The sequence below is a fragment of the Papilio xuthus genome, unplaced genomic scaffold (genome assembly GCF_000836235.2).
Source record: "Papilio xuthus unplaced genomic scaffold, Pxut_1.1 DF827542.1, whole genome shotgun sequence".
Lineage (NCBI taxonomy): Eukaryota > Metazoa > Arthropoda > Insecta > Lepidoptera > Papilionidae > Papilio > Papilio xuthus.
In genome coordinates this window covers 4,682,960-4,704,500 of record NW_013531107.1, presented here as the reverse complement: position 1 = coordinate 4,704,500, position 21,541 = coordinate 4,682,960, and the positions used below count along the sequence as shown (strand labels likewise).

The 21,541-nt window shown below is 31.4% G+C and overlaps 5 protein-coding genes across 8 annotated transcripts in view; 3 read left to right on the top strand and 2 right to left on the bottom strand.

Annotated features, from left to right (window-relative positions):
* Positions 1 to 5,750, top strand: part of LOC106118944 (WAS protein family homolog 1) — a 42,888-nt gene extending 37,138 nt beyond the window's left edge. For all 3 annotated transcript variants that reach the window (XM_013313717.1, XM_013313718.1, XM_013313716.1), the window contains exon 6: positions 2,680 to 5,750. In XM_013313717.1, coding sequence (XP_013169171.1) covers positions 2,680 to 2,871 — 192 coding nt within the window. In that variant the 3' untranslated portion in view covers positions 2,872 to 5,750. The remainder of the gene's footprint in view (positions 1 to 2,679) is intronic.
* A 2,475-nt stretch (positions 5,751 to 8,225) lies between these two features.
* Positions 8,226 to 12,357, top strand: peng (Pumilio and CPL domain-containing protein penguin). Its single transcript, XM_013313859.1, has 8 exons — positions 8,226 to 8,922; positions 9,175 to 9,580; positions 9,773 to 9,900; positions 10,183 to 10,348; positions 10,546 to 10,722; positions 11,037 to 11,268; positions 11,717 to 11,916; positions 12,161 to 12,357. The coding sequence occupies exons 1-8, from the start codon at positions 8,474 to 8,476 to the stop codon at positions 12,335 to 12,337; spliced, it is 1,935 nt and encodes a 644-aa protein (XP_013169313.1). The 5' UTR covers positions 8,226 to 8,473; the 3' UTR covers positions 12,338 to 12,357.
* A 20-nt stretch (positions 12,358 to 12,377) lies between these two features.
* LOC106119031 (thymidylate kinase) lies at positions 12,378 to 13,742 on the bottom strand. The gene is made up of 6 exons (XM_013313863.1): positions 13,517 to 13,742; positions 13,331 to 13,431; positions 13,115 to 13,262; positions 12,918 to 13,035; positions 12,743 to 12,829; positions 12,378 to 12,518 (listed from the first exon to the last, which is right to left on the bottom strand). The coding sequence occupies exons 1-6, from the start codon at positions 13,593 to 13,595 to the stop codon at positions 12,422 to 12,424; spliced, it is 630 nt and encodes a 209-aa protein (XP_013169317.1). The 5' UTR covers positions 13,596 to 13,742; the 3' UTR covers positions 12,378 to 12,421.
* Positions 13,743 to 14,006: 264 nt separating this feature from the next.
* Positions 14,007 to 16,360, top strand: Drep4 (DNA fragmentation factor-related protein 4). 2 transcript variants are annotated; one of them, XM_013313861.1, is made up of 4 exons: positions 14,007 to 14,187; positions 14,383 to 14,518; positions 14,781 to 14,969; positions 15,707 to 16,360. In XM_013313861.1, exons 1-4 carry the CDS (start codon positions 14,083 to 14,085, stop codon positions 16,336 to 16,338), a joined length of 1,062 nt encoding a protein of 353 aa, XP_013169315.1. In that variant the 5' UTR covers positions 14,007 to 14,082; the 3' UTR covers positions 16,339 to 16,360. The 2 variants fall into 2 exon arrangements, with proteins under 2 accessions (XP_013169315.1, XP_013169316.1); XM_013313862.1 differs by having other exon boundaries at positions 14,092 to 14,187; positions 14,383 to 14,511.
* A 2,848-nt stretch (positions 16,361 to 19,208) lies between these two features.
* Positions 19,209 to 21,535, bottom strand: LOC106119029 (ribosome biogenesis regulatory protein homolog). The gene is made up of 5 exons (XM_013313860.1): positions 21,312 to 21,535; positions 20,785 to 21,063; positions 20,364 to 20,583; positions 19,715 to 19,977; positions 19,209 to 19,403 (listed from the first exon to the last, which is right to left on the bottom strand). The coding sequence occupies exons 1-5, from the start codon at positions 21,458 to 21,460 to the stop codon at positions 19,253 to 19,255; spliced, it is 1,062 nt and encodes a 353-aa protein (XP_013169314.1). The 5' UTR covers positions 21,461 to 21,535; the 3' UTR covers positions 19,209 to 19,252.
* Between the last annotated feature and the right edge of the window lie 6 nt (positions 21,536 to 21,541).

Genomic DNA, 21,541 nt, shown 5'->3' with positions numbered 1-21,541 from the left:
ACCTCTTAGATGTGATTACGGCCCTATAAATAAGTTTACACCGCTACTGTAAATCTTGCGGTAGTTTGTAACTTAATAATTTAATAAATAAGGTCGTCTTTTGTTAAATTCGTTGTTAAAAAATAAAAAGGTTAAAGTTCTTCGTTGGATACTCTACGCCAGAGGTGTCAACTGGGGTCGCACATCAGGATGTTTAAGCGTTTGGGTCGGTACGGACTTATAAAAAAATTTCAGAAATGGAATAATTATCGTAAACTAAATGCGGGCTATAGTTTCGCCTCCCCTGATGCTGCTCAACAATTATACGATAGACCTGACCTATACACGTTAGCACAAATTGTTGTTTTCGTTTGGAACCATTCTATTAGTTTTATAAAACATAAAACAAAATGTTGTTATTGCTGTTTTACAGGAGTTGATTTATAGTTCTGCATTTTTAGTATTTAGCAAATGTTTAGTTCTAAACAAATTCTGAGTCCGTAATTTCTGTATATTTTCTTTTTGAGCAATGTGATATTTAAAATTCTGACAACATCTACGAAAAGCGATTCAGCAACAGCATCTTAATGTAAGCCCGTGTAAGAAATGGCCGTGGCCATCTTAAGTATTTACATTTTGCACTACGTAGAATGCTTTTTGCTCTGGCAATTTTTTCCCCCACGTCCACTTCTCGGTAACAGCTCGTTGAGATGCCGCTGCCTCTAAAAAGGAAGAGCAGGTTCGCTCCCAAATGTTTATTACTTAAATTATTCAATTGGAGGTTATCCTGTTATGGAAATTCTGTTAGCGGGTCGACCGCGGCAGTGAAGTCACATTTCATTCGATTCTCCTCCTTATGTTTGTCAGAATAGAGGCGATTTTTATTTGATAGTACCTCCAGCTGTTAAAATGGTACATACATTGTTGTCGAGCAATGATTTGATTAATATTCTACACATAGTATGTGAATGCTATAAGTATATTTGTTGTTGTACTCAATTGTCCACCAAAGCACTAGTGGAAACTTTTTTGCATCTTAATTCATGTTGATTACGATTAGTAAAAAAATATATGTCCCATCACAATTTAATGCCTATTGTTAGATAAACTAGGCTAGAGAATTGTTTAACTAACAGTTGGCAAGTTTAAAACACTACACTATATGCAACTAGCGGTAGCCTGTGTCTCCGTTCGCGCGGAATTAAAAAAAACAAAATCAGTAGTCTATATGTTGATAATTGGTCGAGAAATAATGGAAGGTCCAATAAGAACACTTGTATCGTCCATGGTATTCAATTACACTACAATTTATTTTCGTTTTCTACATTTTGACATAAGATTTAAATATAAAAGGTTCGAATTTTGAAATATAAAAAGTTTTCTCAAAATTAGTAAGATTTAACATTGACTGGATAGAATTACTTAACGTTTGCCATTACCTATTACCTAACGTAACTCCGTTAGCAACTTCTAACAAACGATTAAATCATAGTCTGCATACATTGGATTACAATGTCTTCTAACACTTACGTAAGATATTATAAATTAGTAACCTTACTTCTTACTAATATTATAGATGCGAATGTTAAGATGGATGTTTGTTTGAAGGTATCTCCAGAACGGTTGAACGGATCTCGATGAAATTTGGCATACATATAGAACATAGTCTGGAAGAACACATAGGCTACAATTTTTTTTTCATTCCCCGCGGACGGAATCGCCGGCGACCGTTAGTTAATTATATAAATTAATTAAAATAAAAACTAATTATCCTGTTTGTTCACGTGCTATTGAACTTCGTTATAATGTAATAGATAACAGTGTAACCTCCCACTCGGTAAATTATTTGATAATGATTTCCATTTTATACTATTTCCATCCGACTATCCGCGATTCCGGGAACTTGTAACTCTTTATCAAATTTTTTAACGAACATACTCAAAGTTATGGACTATGAGATAAAAAGCTACGTAACAGGAAACCATACATATTGTATTATTTTAATTACTCATATAGTGACTTTCTGAGCTATAACTTATACAATGAATTATTGAATACTAGCTGTGCCCGCGACTTTCCGCGTGAAATACTGTCTTCGGGAAGCATTTTAATTATTTAGCCTACTTATTTTAACACAGTACATAACAACATAATATATTAAACTCACAAAACATTCATTTAAACCTCAAATATACTAATACAAACTTTCACCCCCTATTCCCTATTGTTACTTTGCATCCCTGAGGGTAAATTTTTTATGAAAATTGAATGTCAGATTTATTTATATCAAATTGATACCCTTAAAAATAAGTTTCAAGCTTCTTTATGTAAAACTCTCATCCCCACTTTCACTTTTTCACGTTAAAAGTAGCCTTCGTCCATTCTCGGCCTCTAGACGATCTGTGTACCTGTAAATTTCATTTAAATCGGTTCAGTAGTTTTTGCGAAGGATAGGCAGACAGAGTTACTTTCGCATTTATATTATTAGTAGGAATTACAATATTATTTAGTGTTTCTCATGTCTAGTCGTTGTATTTTGATCTAGGTCCAAAACATAAGATGCCCTTACTTCGCTGGCGCATCGACCCAAAGTGGGTCTTGGCCTCCGACACAAGAGATGCCCTTTCTATTTTTTAAATCTTGATCAGTAATCGTTTACCCTTTTGTAAAGTTATGTTAAGAAGTAATTTTCATCCACAGGATAAGAAAGCGGCAGTGGGTGGGGATCTGATGGCGGACCTGCATGCTAAGTTGTCCATGCGGCGGCGCGGCATCTCGGGTGCGGAGCGAGCACGCGGCGGCTCACTGCTACACGCCATGGCAAACGCTATCCCCGAGCCCGGAGAACAGTCCGCCATGGAACGCTCCTCCAGTGATGACGATTGGGATTAGTAACGCACAACTATCATTAAACAATATTAAAAAGTTTGTAAATAACATTTTCAAAATTAAAATATTCAAGTATTTTCCTGTCTTATGAAATGCATCTTTTGTATACGATGCTATTTCTAAACGCATACGTCGATAATTATGTAATGAATATTTGTGTGACCGGTTCGGGTGCGGTTTTGGTCAATTTAATAGCTGCGCCTTCTTGGAAACAAGTCATAATATCGCTTGAAATTATCGACGGCGCCCGACCGCTTTGCCTTTTATAAATTGTCCATTTAAAAAAGTAAATATGATTAGATGGTACTTTAAATAATGTAGATAATACTCGTAGTGAAAAAGGTTACATGTGTACATCGAGACGCTGTTTAAATGCTGCTCTTAAAATTGATCGCGTAAATCTCTTGTAAGCTCGAAGCGTCTAGCTCGTTATAGAACGCTATTTATGTATCATAGGCTCTATTATTAGCATAATAATGTTGTGAGCATCTGTTTACGTCTATATCGTGGTTTCTATTTACGAACTTAAATCGGAAAGGGCCCTCGTTCCGGGAGGTTATTACGATAATGACATTTCTGACTAGCGGCGCGGGCGCACGGTTAGCGGCCGTCTCGCTTTCGTTTCTGGGAAGGTGAGCGAGCGCGATCCTTGCGCGCGAACTATCAACTGGTTCGGCCGATTAGCATTTCCAGAATTGTGAAAAGAAAAAATATACTATATATGTTTATGGTCGAGCAAACTCTGCACCCGGAACTGCGCGTTTCGGAACGGTTTTGACACATGTCATATGCATATTGCCATTTGTTAGATAGACTTGTCTTAGAAAAAAGTATTTATAGCTACTTTTAAAATATGATTGCATGTTATAAAAATGAATTTTTAAAAATAAAATTTACAGAACACGTAAAATAAATTTATAGAGTGTACAAAAGATCGCATTTATATGTTGTTGCTGGTTGAATTTGAATAAAATTATTTCTTCTCTGTTTCCAAACAATGAAATAGTCGTTGTGTTTTGTCGTTAAGAGTTTAATAGATGTGAAACTTATAAATGAGTATGGAAAAATCTGAGGGTAGTCTATTGACGTAAAATGATATTGTATCATACGATCGTGTGGGTTTAAAGTTATTACTGCTATCGGGAGACTTGTTAAGAATAGATGGGAAAGAGTTTTGATAAATTTTACATGCGTGAAATTGTAACAGGGATTTATAATCTGTTATAGATGTAGATCGGCATAGAATTAGATATCGGTAAGAACTGAGAACATGTGATGTGCGTGCCTATTCTGGGAGGTGCTAAATATAAAGTTAGGCATACTCGAAATATTACTATCTTTTCGTATTGCTTCAGCTTGTGAAATCTATTATGAAAAGATTAAGGGTGGATTTTTACTGTTGTATTTGCATAAAACATATTGTTATCCCTTTCATTCTATTTAAGAAAACAGAGACAGCAATATGTTTAAAGACGATGTTACAGTGAAATTAAACGGTAATAAAGAGTTTGTACGTCAAGCTTTACCGATTGTTGTGAATTTTAGGACATTTTATCGCTTTATGATTGTACCATATATCTAACTACATTTACATTTGTTGTAACCTTAAATGTTTTAGCACGCGGTAACATGTTCAGATTTTTAATCAATGTTGTAAATAAATTTTTTGATCGAATCGAAAAAGGAACAACGAACAACGGTTGTTAATAAGAGATGTTTAGAAATTTATATATGATATTATAGAAATATTTCGTTGCGCTATAGTTAAATATTCTATTTGAAAATTCCATAAATGTCCATTAATAAATGTTCTATTAGCATAAAGACGTCGGGAGTAATTTGACACGCCTCGGCAACTAATTAAATGAGTTACGTAATTATATATGTAATTGGAAATTAAAAAATATATTGCTTTAAAAAATTATTAATCTACGTTACTGTCGAACTCAGAGTCTACTAAGGAAATGTTTAAACTGTACGTTAGGATAAATTTTATTAATCTGCACTTAAGGACTACGTCAACAATTCTTAGTGCGACTATAATTCTTATATAAAAAAGTATATGTAGAATTGTATATTTGGTGCTTAAAAATATATATAAATGGTTTTATTTTCGCACGTGTTACTGTAAAACGTGACGGTGTTTATAAAATGGGAGCATTCGGTTTTTCGGCGGTGTCTTTTTGTTACGTTTAAATTTACATTTGTATGCCGGTCGTTGGTCGGGAGACGAACAGTTAAGTTCCGACGAACTAGCTGTATACAACGACTCTCCGCTGCTATACGTGGATTAAATTCAGCTTACTAATCGTACAGCATAATCCGGCTACGAAACACTATAGAATACTAACATTGTAAGCCCTTCTTTGAATACGTATCGTTCTGCTACCAACATTTCAAATAATTAGTTTTATTTTTATAAGTTAACATTACTGTCGTTTTGTATTTTATATACACGTAATCATGTTCTGATTAAATCCTTACGTAGATCGAACGTGTCTTCGATTTAGTTGTTAGAAGCCGATTCTTGCCTATAAAGCATGAATCAGACCTCAATAGATCTAGATTGGTGCACGACATTTTATGTTATAGTTTATGTCTGCATTGAATATTAATAAGATTTAGCGTCCGAAGTTTAGAGTATCGTATAACGTTGGGAGTGATTAATGACCGCTCGACGTAATCTCCAGTAGGGACCTCTTATACATAATACATGGACTACGTCGGAATTAGCTTACGCCGTGAGAAAGTTGCTTTTTCTAAATAAAAACTTATTTGTGTGTACTTGTATACAACTGTCAATCTGTATTTTAGCAGCTATTTTAAAATTAAATTTCTATATTACTTAGCACCAATTATAGAATTTAAGATTTTAAATTAAATCTGAGTAGCTTTAAGATGGCTTTTATAAATTAAGAATCGGTTTAAATTAATGTTAAGATAATGAATTTGTTAATGAAATTATGTATATAGTTAAGTAATATTGATGTTTTATTGTATAAAATTAGATTTAACTAACATTTAGTAGTTAACACTTGCCTGCATAGTTTTTATATTAAGTTTTGACTGATTGATTTATATGATCTACGTTTTAGTGTTGTTTTTATACACTGCGTGCATTTCTTGTTTTACTTTTTTTTTAGAGATCGATTACAAATACATTTCGAATACGTGTTGCGGTACAACTGAATAGTCATGTTTATATAAGATGGGAATTTTAAAAGTATAAAAATGTATTCTGTATACTTCAAGCTGTAGGCTACAAATAATACAAGATAACAGCAAGTTCTAATCAGTTTTATAGTAATGCTTGTAAATAAAGTAACCGCGAAATGCCCATTTTTTTTTAATATTTAATCCTGATAGTTATCGTCCTGTATACATACGTTTGTTGTACGAATCAATTTTAAATGTTACAATGTACGTCATTAATAAATGAAATTTTAAATAATTGAAGTTGTTCTTTTGTTTTTTCCAACCGTTTTTGTTTATATTTTAAAGTGACGTGTGTACCTAAAATAAGGTCTACACTTACAGCTGCTCTTACTGTGGGTTTCTGAGACCAAAATCTGTATAATATATTGTCATTCCTATTATTATCTTTAACAAAACAGATATAACAGTATGTTTTAAAAGGAGGTTTTAGTGTCAGAAACCCACGGTTAGTGTAATAAATCAACCATTAAACTATAATGACTGAATGGGGCAGTTAATAGTTTCTTTTCTTTTTTCAAGATGGCACCCATTTGACCTTCAAAAAAAATATTTATAACAGAATTGATGAACTGAGTTGAGGAGAACGATTTCGTAACACAGGGTCAGCGACTTCTTTTCACGCATTTTGATTATAACGGCGGAGGCAGCTCGCTAGAAAGCTACGTGTTTCGAGTTTAACACGGCATCGGCCCAGAATGACGTCCATCGAGATTTCTCGGTATAACAACGCTGAGTATTTCGGAATCGGAAACAAGGATTCCGGGAAACGGGCGCCCGCGCCGGCAGCCGCGAGGACGCTGTGCTCGACGTAGGCGTGATTAACAACCTCTAGCGCACTTACAACACTATTATCACATTTTAATTGCATTTAAGTCTTTCAAAAAAGTAATAATCACTTCGATGGAAATCTAAAATTTTTACTTTTTGGATTAATTCTATTTCCAACTTACGTTATTCTGTGAAGTATTGAATAAAATTAGTTTATTTATATAGATAGATAAAACATCTGGCGCAAATACTGTGCATCCACCGGTTTACGTACAACATAACTCTTACAAACATAGATATCTCTAACCTTACCTCGGTACGGTATTCCAAAACGGAGGGTCGTCTTTCTTCTGATCATGCGGGTAAGTATAGAATAAAATTAATATTTATTTTTTAATAATTTTTCTAATAGTCATATAATTAAGAAGGTACTTGGAACCCAACAGAAGTTTTTGACAGGTAAAATGATATACGAGTGTTGTACAGTAATTTATTTCCTAGCTACGAAATGTAATTAACTCTCACAAAGGTTCTAGACACGTTTAATTTCAACTCGCGTGGCGTTGGTTTTCTTTTCTTAGAAAGGAAACGAATTATGCGCGTTGGCTGTACGGTGCGTACTCGCCGCCAACTTGCCGCATCCAACAAGAAGATTAATGATGGCGGTGATTCAAAATCGTTACAAGACGTCCGCTTTTATTATTTAACCACTTATAAAAAAAACACTATCATTACAGAAAAATTACTTGGAACTTGGTATATGCTATTAAAAGTTCAACAAGAACTCTGCAAACCTTTCCTAATATTAAATACAATACGAAAAATTCGAACGAATAAAAGAAGCGTACGAAAAAATCATTTGGTCACGAAGAAAAGAAAATAAAACTTTTTATTTTGCTTTGACATCGATTCGTAACAAGAGCCTGAAATAGATTTAGGAGTTAATAAGGAAAGGGAGAAGATATCAAGTAAGTGGACTCACACACTAATAATAGAAAAGAAAGACTGTTTCGCGCCTGCAGTGAATCTAATCACGGCAGGACCTTTTCTTGCGACAACTCTCTTCAAAGGCGCAGATATTCCTCGAGTTACAACTAACTTTTTGCTGTAGAACACGGTATTTAAAGATTAATGTAACTTTATATTATTCATTAACAAATCAATTTCAGTATTTTACAAATTAATTTTGGAGGTTTCAATATAAAATAGTTATTAAGTTGTTTAGGTTATAACTTTTGTTTTGTTTGCAAAAAGTTGAAATCTATAAATAAATATCCTAAAATTGAAACTAAAATCCATTATTTTTTACTTGTCATACGCTTTAAATATTATTTAGAGATTGATTTATTTATATTTTTGTATCACAACTTATTTATATATTTTGGAATGTCGGAACGTCGTAGATTAATTGACACATCGCTCTTGACATCTGTCAACCGTTCTGACATCAGTCAAACAGCACGTGGAAATGATAATTTTTAAATTACAAATATCCTACAATTTTATTCTTAATAATTAAGTTGTCTTGATACACAATAAGCTGTGTATTTTCACAATTATTTGTTAACTTTTTACAAAGCGTTTTTAGATTATTTTAAGAATAAGTGCATTGTAATTCATAATGTTGAAGACCAAAAGAAAAATCACTGAAGTAGACGCTGGATCGCCGAAGAAAAAGAAAGTTCAATTTACTGAATCAAAAGATGATCACAAAGAGGACAAGTCAAATGGAACCTCAAAATTCAATAAAAAACCTAAAAAAGACTTTAAAAACAGTAAACATGATCCCAAATCTAAAACTGTTAATAAAGAGAACAAAGCCGGGTTTAAAACCAAAGGAAATTTTACACAAAACAAAGGAAAGTTTGGTAAAGCACCTAATGCTAAAGGTAAACCAAATTTTGCCAAAGATAAATTTTCAAAACCACAGGAACAAGGTGAAAAACCGGTATGGTCGGAAATGAAAAAAGAAAAGAAAAACTTACGGCTCATTCGGCGTAAAGCTAAGGCTACTGCTGAAATATTTGAGATTTCACACAAGGCAAAATTATTATCTGCACAAATACAAAGGTAATTTCTAGCTGTACAGTTTTTGATTTATTTAGTTTTGCTCATTGAGTCCACTCAAAACGGTTATATGTTATTTTAAAAGTCACATATCAATATGTGAGTGAGTTGCTCTCAAGAGCAAGATTTGCAAATAATGTTGTGTAACAATTTGTTAAAAATAGCACAAGTTTATAATTATGTAACATACATTTATTTTCTTATATATTTGTTAATACTACATAACAAAAAACTATTAGTATATAATACTTCCAGAAAAGTGGTGAAACAGGAGTTCAGAATGAAGGCATGCAAGGAGTTGCACTGTATGTTAAAAGGCCAGTACAAATCCATCGCACTCACTCACGATTTAAGTAGAGTCATTCAAGTCCTACTCAAGCATAGTCCAGAGGATATAAAAAATGAAATAACAGAAGAATTATTAGACATAATGGTGCAAATGATGCAATCAAAGTACGCACAACATGCAGTCAAACGGATTATGAAGTATGGCACGGATTTTATTCGTCATGAGGTTATAAAGAAATTGTTTGGTCATATTGTGTCACTGGCCACTCATACTATAAGTGCACCAGTACTTGACTTTGCATATGGTGAGTTTGCTACAAAGAAAGAAAAGTTGCACATGCAACAAGAGTTCTATGGTGACTTATATAAGAATGTAAGTAAAGTAATACCCATACTTGGCTATAATTATATCTTGTCTCTACTCTATACAAAGGCATGAAGATCACACACAAATATTCTGTTTCACAGATCTGTCTTTTATTTAGTCAATCTTTTGTTCCTATAGCTTGTGTAATTTGTGTTCCAAATAAGTGATAGTAGAGTACTTACACATCATTTTTTACAGTCTAAGGATGATAAAATAAAAACTCTTAGTGATGCATATAAGGATACACCAGAAATGAAAGTTGCCATTTTGCAAGCTTGCAAAGCAAATATCCAGAAGATTTTGGACAAAAATCTGCATGACAGCGAGTATGTATAATGTTTATCTTTATTGTTTAAAAAAAGGAAATCTACCCCTCTCGGTATTGGTGTAGATTTTGTACTGTAAGGAAGAAAATCCGACACTGTGTCGACGTTTTATCCCCTCACTAGTCATTCGCCCCAAAGGATTCTCACTAAAAATGTCATCATTTTCTTTAAAACTTTCATATTTTGTGAAAATGTAATAAAAGACATGTACCATATCATATAATAAGCCATTGAATTAATTAAAAAAATAATGTTACTGATGTATAAACATAACTTTTCCAGGTTGTTCCAAACTGTATTATACAATTACGTCTGTGAATGCACAGCTGAAGATAAAGCGGAACTGATCTCAACTCTCAGTCCATTGATTGTACCGTTGAGCAACTCACTGCCTGGTGTAAATGTGGCCAGTATCTGTGTCTGGCAAGGCACTAACAAAGACAAAAAGGTTTGTTGTACAAAACATTTATTTAAAAAATAAATTTCAAATTAAAACATATTAACCAGTCCACTGCCAAACACCTGGACAAATACATATTGTCATCCTTGTCATTCTTTTTGAAAAAAACAGAGATAGCAATATTTCTTTCCAGCATTAGAAAATCATGGTAATATGGCAATTGTAACATAGTTTTTTTATTTCAGACTATAATGAAAGTTGTAAAAGAACATGTTGTTTCTTTGAGCAAACACAAGACTGCATATCGTCTCTTAATAACAATATTTGATGCCGTTGACGACACCGTTTTAGTGAAGAAAGCTATTGTATCAACATTAGCTAGTAATTTGAAAGATGTTGCCAAAGACCATTGGGGTAAAATGGTAGGTACACTTTTCTATGTAAATGTATGCTTGGTTATGCTTAAATGTCTGAAAATAGCATACTCTACATACAAAAGATTTATTAATTATAAATATATCTTCCAAAATATATAAAATAAATGGTTTTTTAAATAGTAAGGAAAACTTTATTGTATGTTGTAAAGCCTATTCAATTTATAAAATAGCTTTTGACTGCTTTAAATAATTTTAAATTATTGTTGAAATCTGTCTAGTACTATTTGAATATGTTTGTTACATGCAAAAATACAAATTATTTCTTTTATAATATAACTATTGTTAAAATAATTATCCAGGTATTACATTGGCTGGTGAAACCTAAAGATCCGCAAGCATTCCACCCCAGTTTCATTAAGTTCTTAGAAGATGGCGCCAAGAGTGGTACTTCAAAGAAAGATGCAGACCTCCGTGTGTCGGAGCTCCGTGAAGCTATCCTGCCAGTTCTGAAGCAAGATATGGAATCAGATGCCGACTTTTGGTTGAGTAGTAAAGCTAACTTTCTCCTCACTATAGCTGTATTATCAATCGGTAAGGATTATTTCTAAGAATTCTTTTAAGTAAAATTTGATTTTTCATACTTAAGCAAGTTAATGGCACTGAATGTGTTAACCTCTAGGTGTAACAATACCTTCTCTAGATCTAAATCCAGATTTTTTCTTACATTTCATTTTATTGTTAAGTCATGAGAAAACTCATATTTTATTATATCATTTAAGAGCACTTTAATTAAAAAATAAATTCCTTGCGAAATCTATTCCTATATAAATCCTAACTGCCGCCCGCATCTCTGTACGCAAGAAATTAAAAACACTTAATTAGTAGCCTATATGTTCCTTCAGACTATGTTCTATATCTATGCCAAATTTCAGCAAGATACATGCAGCCATCCTGGAGATACCATCTAAGACACCCATCCATCCATGCATCTAAAATTTCGCATTTATAATATTAGTAAGATTATGACTTTTATCCACAGAAACATCTAAAGAAATCTTAGAATCCCTAGCTAAAGTGATATGCCAATCAAATTGGGTGATAAATCTTGATGGCAAAGAAGTGTTGGCTATCGAAGATGCAGGTATACATATGTGCCTCAAGAAACTTGCAGCTCTGGACAAAGAAAAGACTGAGGGGACACTCGGAGATGTTATGTGTGAACATTTGAATGATGAAGCTGTAAGTTTTATTATCTGTATAAGTGTTTACACTTAAAATTTGATTGTTTCCGAGTGATTTAAAAACTTATTTTTAACCAATTTTTTAATAAGTAAAAATGTTAGCTATATGTAGTATTTACTAAATTTGACGATAGTTTTAAGTATAAGTAATTAAAGATTTAATAAAGCTCTATGGTGCCTTTTTAGTATAAAAAATTCAGTTCTATTTTTATTCAAATTTAATATTTAATTTTTGTTTTCAGTTTAATGTTTGGATTCCGACGAATAGAGGATGCTTCTTCCTTCTCAAGTTAATTGAAAACAATGAAGAGAATATAGCCAACAAGTTGATTAAGAAGATTAAAATGCATTCAAGTCTTATAAAGCAACAGACATCTGAAGGTGCGAAGCTCTTGTTACAAAAGGTTCAGAAAAAATAAAATATCTTTTGTATATTCAATTATTTTTTTTTATTCAACCATGATTAAATAATTTAGATATGACAATTATTAAACTTAAATTATTTATTTAACCCATATTTTATCTATAGGATTTAATTCAGCAGTTTTAATAACATCTATTGACTTTTCTAGTAATTCATCCTCAATTGCCTCTATTGATCTGAAAATGGAAGAAAAATTTATCTGTCAAAGTTATTGCCTTAATTTCAAGAATTTTCCATATAAATTAGTTGGAAAATATTTGTTACATTGGACTATTAAAGGTTGATTTAAACAAATTCCACGTATGGTCAAGCAAACAATGCACCCAAGAGGCATAAGCATTAAAATTTTAAATGCGTTATATGACTTAAAAATAGAAAATATTATTAGTAAAAATGTTACCTCCTGGCATCTAAAACATCCCAATTATCATCTCTTAATTTATCATACATTTCTGATACCCTTTTTTGAAAGTCTAACACCTCGTACCTGCAACACAAACAAATAATATAATATAGGGTTTAATTTTGAATATGGAATATACAGAAATAATTTAAATGATATGAAATATTCCAACCTCTCATTGCCAAATCCATTTCTCTGTAGAATATTGTCAAGTGGCATAGTAAGAAAAAATACCTTATCAGGTTTTGGTAAACCGGAGTCTGGTGACTTACACCAATTTATATCATAACCTGCAAAAAGTAAAATATGAAAAGTCTGGTTGTATAATTTGGTTTGGTTTATACATAGCTAAATTAAAAAATGCATTACCTTTTGCAGCAGTAAATGCCACACCTGAGTAGCAATATCTGTCCACAATAATACTTATACCTTCTTCCAACTTTTTTATTAAACTGCGAGCTTTCTCCCAACGATTTGCGGAGAATAATAGGTGAATTGTTTCATCGGATAAATCATTCTGGAAAATTAAGCGTGTGAGTTATTAAGCAAATATCAGCAATAAAACAACAAGTGCTAAAATTTTACCTTAGACTTCAAGTAGCTGTTAATCACTTTGCCAATTTCAGTACTCCTGTCAGGGAAATTTACGTATTCTGCTTTAATTTTCCGATTGTTTAAATTTTCAACTATTTTAGGACAAAGTATCAAGTCATTATAGGATCAACATATTTTATATGCAATATATAGGAATCGTTAAAAAACACTACTTACCTAAGTTTTTACTTTGTGTCGATTTACCAGTTCTATCTACACCTTCAATAACTATTAAAGCTCCTCGTTTAAGGGACATTGTTACTAATGTTCAACTTTTCAAAACATAAATGGATATTACTTCATAATTTATAAATCGTATTACAGTATATCTTTGTAGTTTTGCTATTTTTTTTTTACTTTTGGCGGTAAATAATGACAAGATATTCATCTTATGACATTTGAAACTTCGTAAATGACATAAACTAGTGTTGCTTACTGCAAATTATTAGACACATTAAGGTAGGTTTGTTTTAGTGGGTAGTTAGTAATTCTAAGATATTGAATGTCTTAAATTTCAATATCAAAGCAGATTGTGGCACCCTCATAACAGGGATACATATTTCTGGTCGGGCCATACAAAGTGTAACTTTAAGAATTCTTAAAAGGCAACACTCTTCAAAGCAAAATTTGACGTTTTGCTCTCCCTTTCTTTTGCTTTTGACACATTTTGTGATTGACGCGCGAACGGCGCAGAGTGGCTGTATATTTTCTTTTTTATTAATGTAAATACTTATTTTTACACCATGAAAAAAGGGTATAAAGTGACGGACGTTAAAAGGGAGAAAAAGATTGGAGTCGCCGCAGAGAACTTAAAAGAGTTAATTGAGAAATCATGCCAAAAACTAAGTGTAAGTTTAATTATTAACTATAATTTCCTATAAAATAATAATTACACATTTACCAGATGACCTTATTCTTCTTTTATCTAAAAGTTATTGCATATTTTTAAATAATTTAATACGCCTGGACGAAATGGGCCAAGGACAGCTTCCCTTGACCCGTTTTAATCGAACCTTGACCTAATTTAATTTGACGGTTCCCAGTTCAATGTCAGCTGCGCGGAGTGCCGCCTTTTTGTGGCCGAGGACGGGACACAGGTGGACGACGACGATTATCTTGCGACTCTACCACCTCAGACTTTATTCATTTTGTTGACCAAGAAACAAAAAATGGTAACTGGTATGTTATACACAATATGTTTTATTTACATAGAAAATATTCTTTTTTAAATTGAAAAATAAAAGTATTTTAAACTTAATGAAAATTTTAGTTTTGAAACTTTTTTATTTTTCTATAAATACTTTTAATAGGTGTTGAATATATTCTATGTTAAATTGTTTAATGGTGCTTATATAATTTTACAGTTAATTAAACTACCAACTAAATATGTGTCCACATTTCTAAATTATTATATTAGTTAATAGTAAAAGTGTTATTTCAGATTTTGACTTCTACTACAATTTAATAAGGTCATCGAAAAAGGATTACATTGATACTGGTTTTGCTGCTAAAGAATTCCTCAACACCAATATTAGGGATAAGTTTAAAGTATTCCAGAAATATATTGCAGCAGCCGATGATGCTAAAACCTTGCTTAGTGATAGAAGTGAAGATCCAAATTGGTTTGAAGGTAAATTTCTATTCCATGCATTTATAGTATTCAAAACTACTCAATATGCTTCAGCATACTTATGCTAACTTTTCAAATACATTCTCTACTCCAAACTAAAATGTCCCATCTTTGTAACCAAGATCTCTTTTACTAAATATAATTTTTTTATGTTCTATACAGAAGATTGTACACTTACTATTATAAAGAGCTGTTTTAACCAAATTTCTTAGCTATAAATCAGTCTAGCACACCTTAAAATAATGTCTATTATTTGGCTCCCAGAGCATGGAACCTAGGTGCTATGCTTCCCTGCTACTTGGGCTAGGATGGCCCTGCTTTTATCAATATAAGCTCAGTAAACAGTTAATCCCGCATGCCATATTTAACTTAAAAAAAGTAAAAGCTTTTAAAAAAATTGTGTTTGTAAATGGTTGAGTATAAACAATACTTGAAATTAATCATTTTAAGAGCTCTCGTTTTCTATTGAAACCGGTATCGTGAAAATTGCAGTGTACTTCAACTCCTTTACAAAAAGATTTAGCCTATTGTTGCGGGTTGCGGTTAAAAGCTTGGTAAAGACCTTGTTCTTGACTATAGCGTAAAAAAGCACTTACTGAATACTCTATAATAACGAACATTATCATTTAATCTATCTTATATTTTAGTCATTTTTAATTTTGTATGCTATTTATTATTACTAATTACTTTTGTAGAGAATAGTATGTTCCTTTTTCAAATATTTTGTTTAATTTCAGGATTAGAGTTATCTGAGAAGACAAAAGAGCAATCAATGTGTAAACGAGCTAAGGAGAGAATGAGAGGTTATTATTACAAAACTAAAACTGCATTAAAATCATCAGACTTCTATGTACACTCTAAGAATGGGCAAGGTAAGCGACTTATTGATCAGTTTCTTATAGAACTACAAAAGAAACTTGAATCAAACAATTACAATGGGAGCTATTTTAATAGAAAAGATCATAGTGACTACCGTTTATGCTCTGATAGTGGTTTATTTCAATGCGGAGGTTTATGGAACATTGATAAATGCAGTTACAACAGAGAACACGTTATCAACCCGTATCGTAGCCGCGAAGAAAGAATTATATTCCAAACTTGGAATCTTGATCATAAAATTGAACTGTCTCGTTCAATTATACCCAGCATTTTCAAAGCTTTCGAAGCATTACAACTAGGCAACTGTTTTTGTATAAACTGTGAAGAAAATCATAGTGTTGGTAACATTGATACAGATAGATATTATCTGCAAATATTTACGCGGGATAATTTGAAATTGGTACACATTGTGTGCCATTATAAGGGGAAACATGATGCTACATCAGATGTATATACAGTTTGCAAAGCATGCTCGAAGGAAAGATTTTAAATAATTTATTCATATTTGACTATCGTTTTGTTTATATTGTTATATGTATAATACATAGATATATTTTCCATTCTACTATTACTATTTTAAAACCTGTGATATTAATTACTTTTAAGTTAAATCTTGTATGTATTATATTTGTTATTTTTCATGTTTTTTGATGTATGAAATGAAAATTTATGTATTATATCAATATTAAGAGAGCTTAGTATTAAATATTAATGGAAATTTACAGCACAGAATGAACTAAGAATTATCTTAAATATGCACATAGCATGTTACATAGTAGAAAAATTATGTGTGTTTAACGTAAAAAAAGGAAAGAAAAACTCAATTGAATTTTCATATAGTTCTTATAGAAAAGAACAGGTAAAGTTAGAAAATATTATCAAAAGAAATATAGAACTAAAATAAATCATATAAAAACAATATTGGTGAAGAAAGTCAAGTTTTACAAATTAGAAATTTGTGAAATATTGATTGTAATTTTATATTCTCTCATTACAATTCCTGTCCCTTTAGAATAGTAAGTTTTTAGACTTAATATAATTTGATTAATTAATTTGTCGACTAAAGGTTGGCACTACTGTTGTTTTAGTCTTGCCAATAACATTATATGTTAACAGACCATAATTTTTAACTAACCTTAGAGAGAAAAATTGATTAGACCTTTAGTAAATTATGTGAGCTCTTCTGTGCCAAAAATTATTAAAAAAAATGTTCTTAAATATTTTTTTATGTTAAATATAAAATTAACGAATGTTCTGTATATTTTTAGCTATGTTCAATTATGGTCACCTAGACTAAGAAAGGATAAATAGATATTAAAAAGTCATGTGCATTTATAAATAAGCTATATCTTTTAAAACAAATATTTTTTATACTATGTTGAAGATATTCCTATTTAATAATATTGGTTTGTATTTATTTTTTAAATAATCAATGTGTTTCGAATCTTTTCATATTTTTAATAAACTACAGGGTTATAGATAGCCGCATTCAATTTTTCTAATTTATTTTTATCACTTTAGATTGTTTATACCATAGATAAAATAACAAATTAAACATTATTATTTTATGCTAAAATATATAATTTTTTTGTATTGTTTAAATATTTTTAATTCATAAAATTGGGCACTCTTGCACATTTATAATTTGTAAAATATTTATTTGTACATTTGATGTTTTTTATATATTTATTATTGTTTTAATTTACGTTATGTAAAGGACTGTACTTGTCTTTAAATGAACTTAAAGAGGAATAATATTAGCCTCATTATTTTTCTATGGATTCTATTTTTCTAATCTTACTGTAAGTTTGATATTTGACTAAGTATATATACTTATATGTAGACAAACTATATATTAGAGTGAAATGTTAGGCAATATGAATAATCAGCAATAATATGTAGAGGAAATGTTATTGTGATATCATACATATGTATAAATTAAAAATATTATATGTTGCTATATTTTATAAATATGTAAAGGCTGGTTAGGTTGTGTGTAGAGTTAAATGGATTGTTTGTGGGATGTGGCATTTGGGGAAATGCAATGTTATTTCTTTAATCAATGCGAGTCGACTGCTGTGAAAGTGTTAGACATGTTCAGATTTGTCTCTTGTATGTAGTCATACATTGTCTATTAAGAAACCCGACTTTCCTTCAGCTATTTGATTGGTTTAAATGTTAACAAAGTTGGAGTTTAGAATTCTATTTAGACTTAACTAAGTTTTATTTTTGTTTCGCAAGTAAAAATTAGATTTATTAACGCCTGGTACAGATTAACGAAGAATATAAAAATCCCGGTCTAGAGGTACTGCAATTGGCTTCTTTATTAAATTACTTTCAAATGTGCCAGAAGTAATTAATTACACATTTTTCGGTAATATGGCTGGAGTTTTTAAATTACTGGCCAGGCTGTAATGTAAACTATTCTATTGATTTGTCAAGGCCATAGAAATAGACAGGAGACTTAATAAAGAACTACTAATAATTAAAAAATATAAATACAACTATAGTTCGATAAATTTTTATGGCATTTTGTTAACCAACTTCAAAAAATAAGTTATCAATTTGTCTGTATTTTTTTTATTTTACGGGTCAGAGAAATTAGTCGCCTTTTAAACGTAATATTTATGATATCATAAAAACATAGGAGAAATATTATGGTAACTGTAGACGCTTCCAATAGAGCTTTATAGTTGTTTGCGAGTAGAAAGTGTTCATATGTTACGTAGTATTTAGATGTTCTCGATTTACAGTATTACTAACCCATTCCAAGATCTGATTAGTATATAATGTAGCGAGATAAATAGGAATTTAATATAGTACATAAATATAACTTTGTAGTGTTGAAAATAAGCTTCTTAATTTGAAATAATTGCAGTTCATTGAAATGTTAACGTAATACAGTCGAACCTGGAGAAGCAGGAGTCGAAGGGATCGCTTATGTTGTTCCGTCGAGAGTAGTAATGACTCTTGCTTATAGAGGTTCCTCGCTTTTCAGGTTCGACTGTATATGTGCAAATTATTGGTTTATGTTTATCACATTTGCGGGCAATTGTCATAATGTATTAGTTCCATTGATTTAACAATTAATCATAGCAAACAATACTATAGAAAAATATATGAAAGTGACAAAATAAAATTTGTTTAATTTAATTCCAAATGTGTGTTTTGTATTCAATTTCATTTGTTATTTATGATATAAAAATGTCCATGTTTATTTAATCTGAATGTAAAAAATTAAATACAATTTAATGAGAGCAATATGGCAAGGAGTATCAGGTAAAAAAAAGTTATATGGGTTAACATATTTAAAATTTAAGGAAAACAGTAGGAAATGTGAAGTTTAATATAAACATAGTATTTATGATTAAAAAATTTATTACCATACAGATTATGTAATAATTTTATCTCCTCTTTCTTCCGGTGGCTTTTTTGTTGGGATTTCTTTGTCCTTTGCCAGCTTTAGGTTTCTTGGCTGTGAAATTCGTTACATTGCCTCCCTTGGCTTTGCGTTTTCCTTTAATTGGTTTGGCATTTTTCTTTTCTTCTGACCTCCTATAATGATAGATTGTTATCAAAAAGTATTAAGAAAAATTAACCAGGCACATAATCACATTTTCTTGGACAAGACTGATAAAAAATGTACATATGCCTAATTTTACTATGAGTTTTACCTAAAACTTCTGTAAGATGTTAAGAGCTATTGAAAAAAGTCAAACCTGGATAAGCAAGAGACCAAGGTACTGCAATATTTCTCTTGCTTATAGAGGTTTCACAAGGTTATCTCTGGGGACCGAATAATGACTTGCTTTTAAGGTATCTCGCTCACCCTGAAGTGTTATCAATGACAGAAGATTAGTACTTACTGTATTTGTTCAGTATGTATGTGCTTAGCCACAGCTTTCTCCATATCAATTTTGGGTCTCTTATTCAATATTTTGTCAATAAGGTTCAAATTATTTTGTTTCTCTTGTTGAGGTGTTGGTATTGGTGCTTTACGTTTCCTCTCTTTGCCAGGTATTAACTCGTGAATACCTTTTCCGCGTGCCTCCTTTTCTTTAGGTAGTTTGTCTTGGAATTTACCGAGAGATGCTGTTGATGCCTTCGCTACAACTGCTGCTGTTGCAAGCTGGAATAGAATACAAATGTACTTTTTAATATTAAAATATTTTAATATAGTCTTACTAATATTATAATTGTTTGGATGGATGGTTTGCGTACCTGGTACCTGAAGTACCTGCAGTACCACTCTATAGATCTTGATGTAATTTGGCATAGACATAGGAAATAGTGTGGAAGAACACATAGGCTAATCATTGAGTTTGTTTTTTTCTAATCCCACATGGATAGAGGCACGGTCAACAGTCTTTAAAAATAAAAATGTTGGAGACATCATTTTCATTTAATTCCTCCTAAATTAATATAAATGGGTTTTTTAGTCTTGCATATGGCAATTATTTTAACCATCCACCTGACAATCTTCGAACTATGAGTACAAAACAACACTTAACATACCTGTGCTGCATTAGCTTTATCAGCTGTCACTGGTAGTCCAACTCTAGGAATTTTTACTTTCCTAGCTCTGGCAATGTTCTTAAGTCTTTGCAATTCATTCTTAGCTACTTTTTCAGACTTTTCGCTAGCTTTCTTTTCATACATATCTGTCATTGGATCAACATTCTGAGGTACTTCTATGAGCCAATTCTTCTCTTTCTCAGCTGCGGCTTTCTTAAATCTACAAATATATATGGTTAATTAACATTATATATTTATATTTTTAAGGTAATTTCTTTAAAAAATATGAATTACATGCCATAGAGAATCAAATGGAAAACCCACAGGGACAACAATTTTAGTTGCGTTATGCATGCCTAAGCAAATCTCGTAATGAGTTAGCATTTCTTTATTTTAGACCTCTTATTCAAAGTTAACTTACCCAAATAATGGTACCCATTTTTGTAACTGTTCATCCCATTGTGCTTTATCCTTCTTCTTCTTTGTAATACCCTTGGCTTTAGCAAACTCCTGCCATTTAGTCAGAGGTTTAGGCTTAGGCACTGGCTTAGACCGAGGCAGTAAAGTTTTAGGCACTGGCAGTCTTACAACTATCGCCTCATCTATTCTCTCTGTAGGTAGTTCCCATACTTTATTTAATAATAACTGTGTATTATCTCTGGTTAATGCCTCCAAATACTTGTCTCTTTCATTGTCACTTCTAAAAAAAGCAGTTTTAGAAAATATTAAAAAATGTCTATTGTAAATGAGACGCCTTATATTGCCACATGAAATGTTTTGTAAGTAATTTTATACCTAACTTAGGTTATACTAGAAGTTTAAACTTTCCCACACTAATCAAAGTATTGGTATATAAAAGACATCGCGTGTACAATGAAATTAATGTAATTTTATTAACTTCTGCATACATAAGAAGTGGTTATAGATTTAATTTGGATTTCTACTTACTGTAAAACTTTTAAATCCAAGTCGTTTGTATCTGAAGCAAGGAGTGTTCCGACATCAAACTCGACATCTAAATGTTTCTCAACGGTTATTGGTTTATATTTCTCGGCTTTCTTCTGCTCTCTTTCTAAAATTTCATTTACTATATCCATTTTCTTAAACTAATACGCAAAAACTTAACCTAAATCTCACGTTTGCTTTGACATTTGTAAAGAAGGTTTACGTCTATCTTC

Bases quoted from the DNA above. Each gene is read 5' to 3' on its own strand.
- LOC106119029 (XM_013313860.1), bottom strand. From the start codon at position 21,460: ATGGATATAGTAAATGAAATTTTAGAAAGAGAGCAGAAGAAAGCCGAG. The intron at 21,064-21,311 runs GTAAGTAGAAAT...TGCTTTTTTTAG, and splicing joins TTGGATTTAAAAGTTTTACA to AAGTGACAATGAAAGAGACA. The intron at 19,404-19,714 runs GTAAGTACTAAT...CTATCATTATAG, and splicing joins ATACATACTGAACAAATACA to GAGGTCAGAAGAAAAGAAAA.
- LOC106119031 (XM_013313863.1), bottom strand. From the start codon at position 13,595: ATGTCCCTTAAACGAGGAGCTTTAATAGTTATTGAAGGTGTAGATAGA. The intron at 13,036-13,114 runs GTAATGCATTTT...TACTTTTTGCAG, and splicing joins GGCATTTACTGCTGCAAAAG to GTTATGATATAAATTGGTGT. The intron at 12,519-12,742 runs GTAACATTTTTA...TTCCATTTTCAG, and splicing joins GATGTTTTAGATGCCAGGAG to ATCAATAGAGGCAATTGAGG.
- Drep4 (XM_013313861.1), top strand. From the start codon at position 14,083: ATGAAAAAAGGGTATAAAGTGACGGACGTTAAAAGGGAGAAAAAGATT. The intron at 14,188-14,382 runs GTAAGTTTAATT...GACGGTTCCCAG, and splicing joins AATCATGCCAAAAACTAAGT to TTCAATGTCAGCTGCGCGGA. The intron at 14,970-15,706 runs GTAAATTTCTAT...GTTTAATTTCAG, and splicing joins AGATCCAAATTGGTTTGAAG to GATTAGAGTTATCTGAGAAG.
- peng (XM_013313859.1), top strand. From the start codon at position 8,474: ATGTTGAAGACCAAAAGAAAAATCACTGAAGTAGACGCTGGATCGCCG. The intron at 9,901-10,182 runs GTATGTATAATG...TAACTTTTCCAG, and splicing joins AAAAATCTGCATGACAGCGA to GTTGTTCCAAACTGTATTAT. The intron at 10,723-11,036 runs GTAGGTACACTT...ATAATTATCCAG, and splicing joins AAGACCATTGGGGTAAAATG to GTATTACATTGGCTGGTGAA.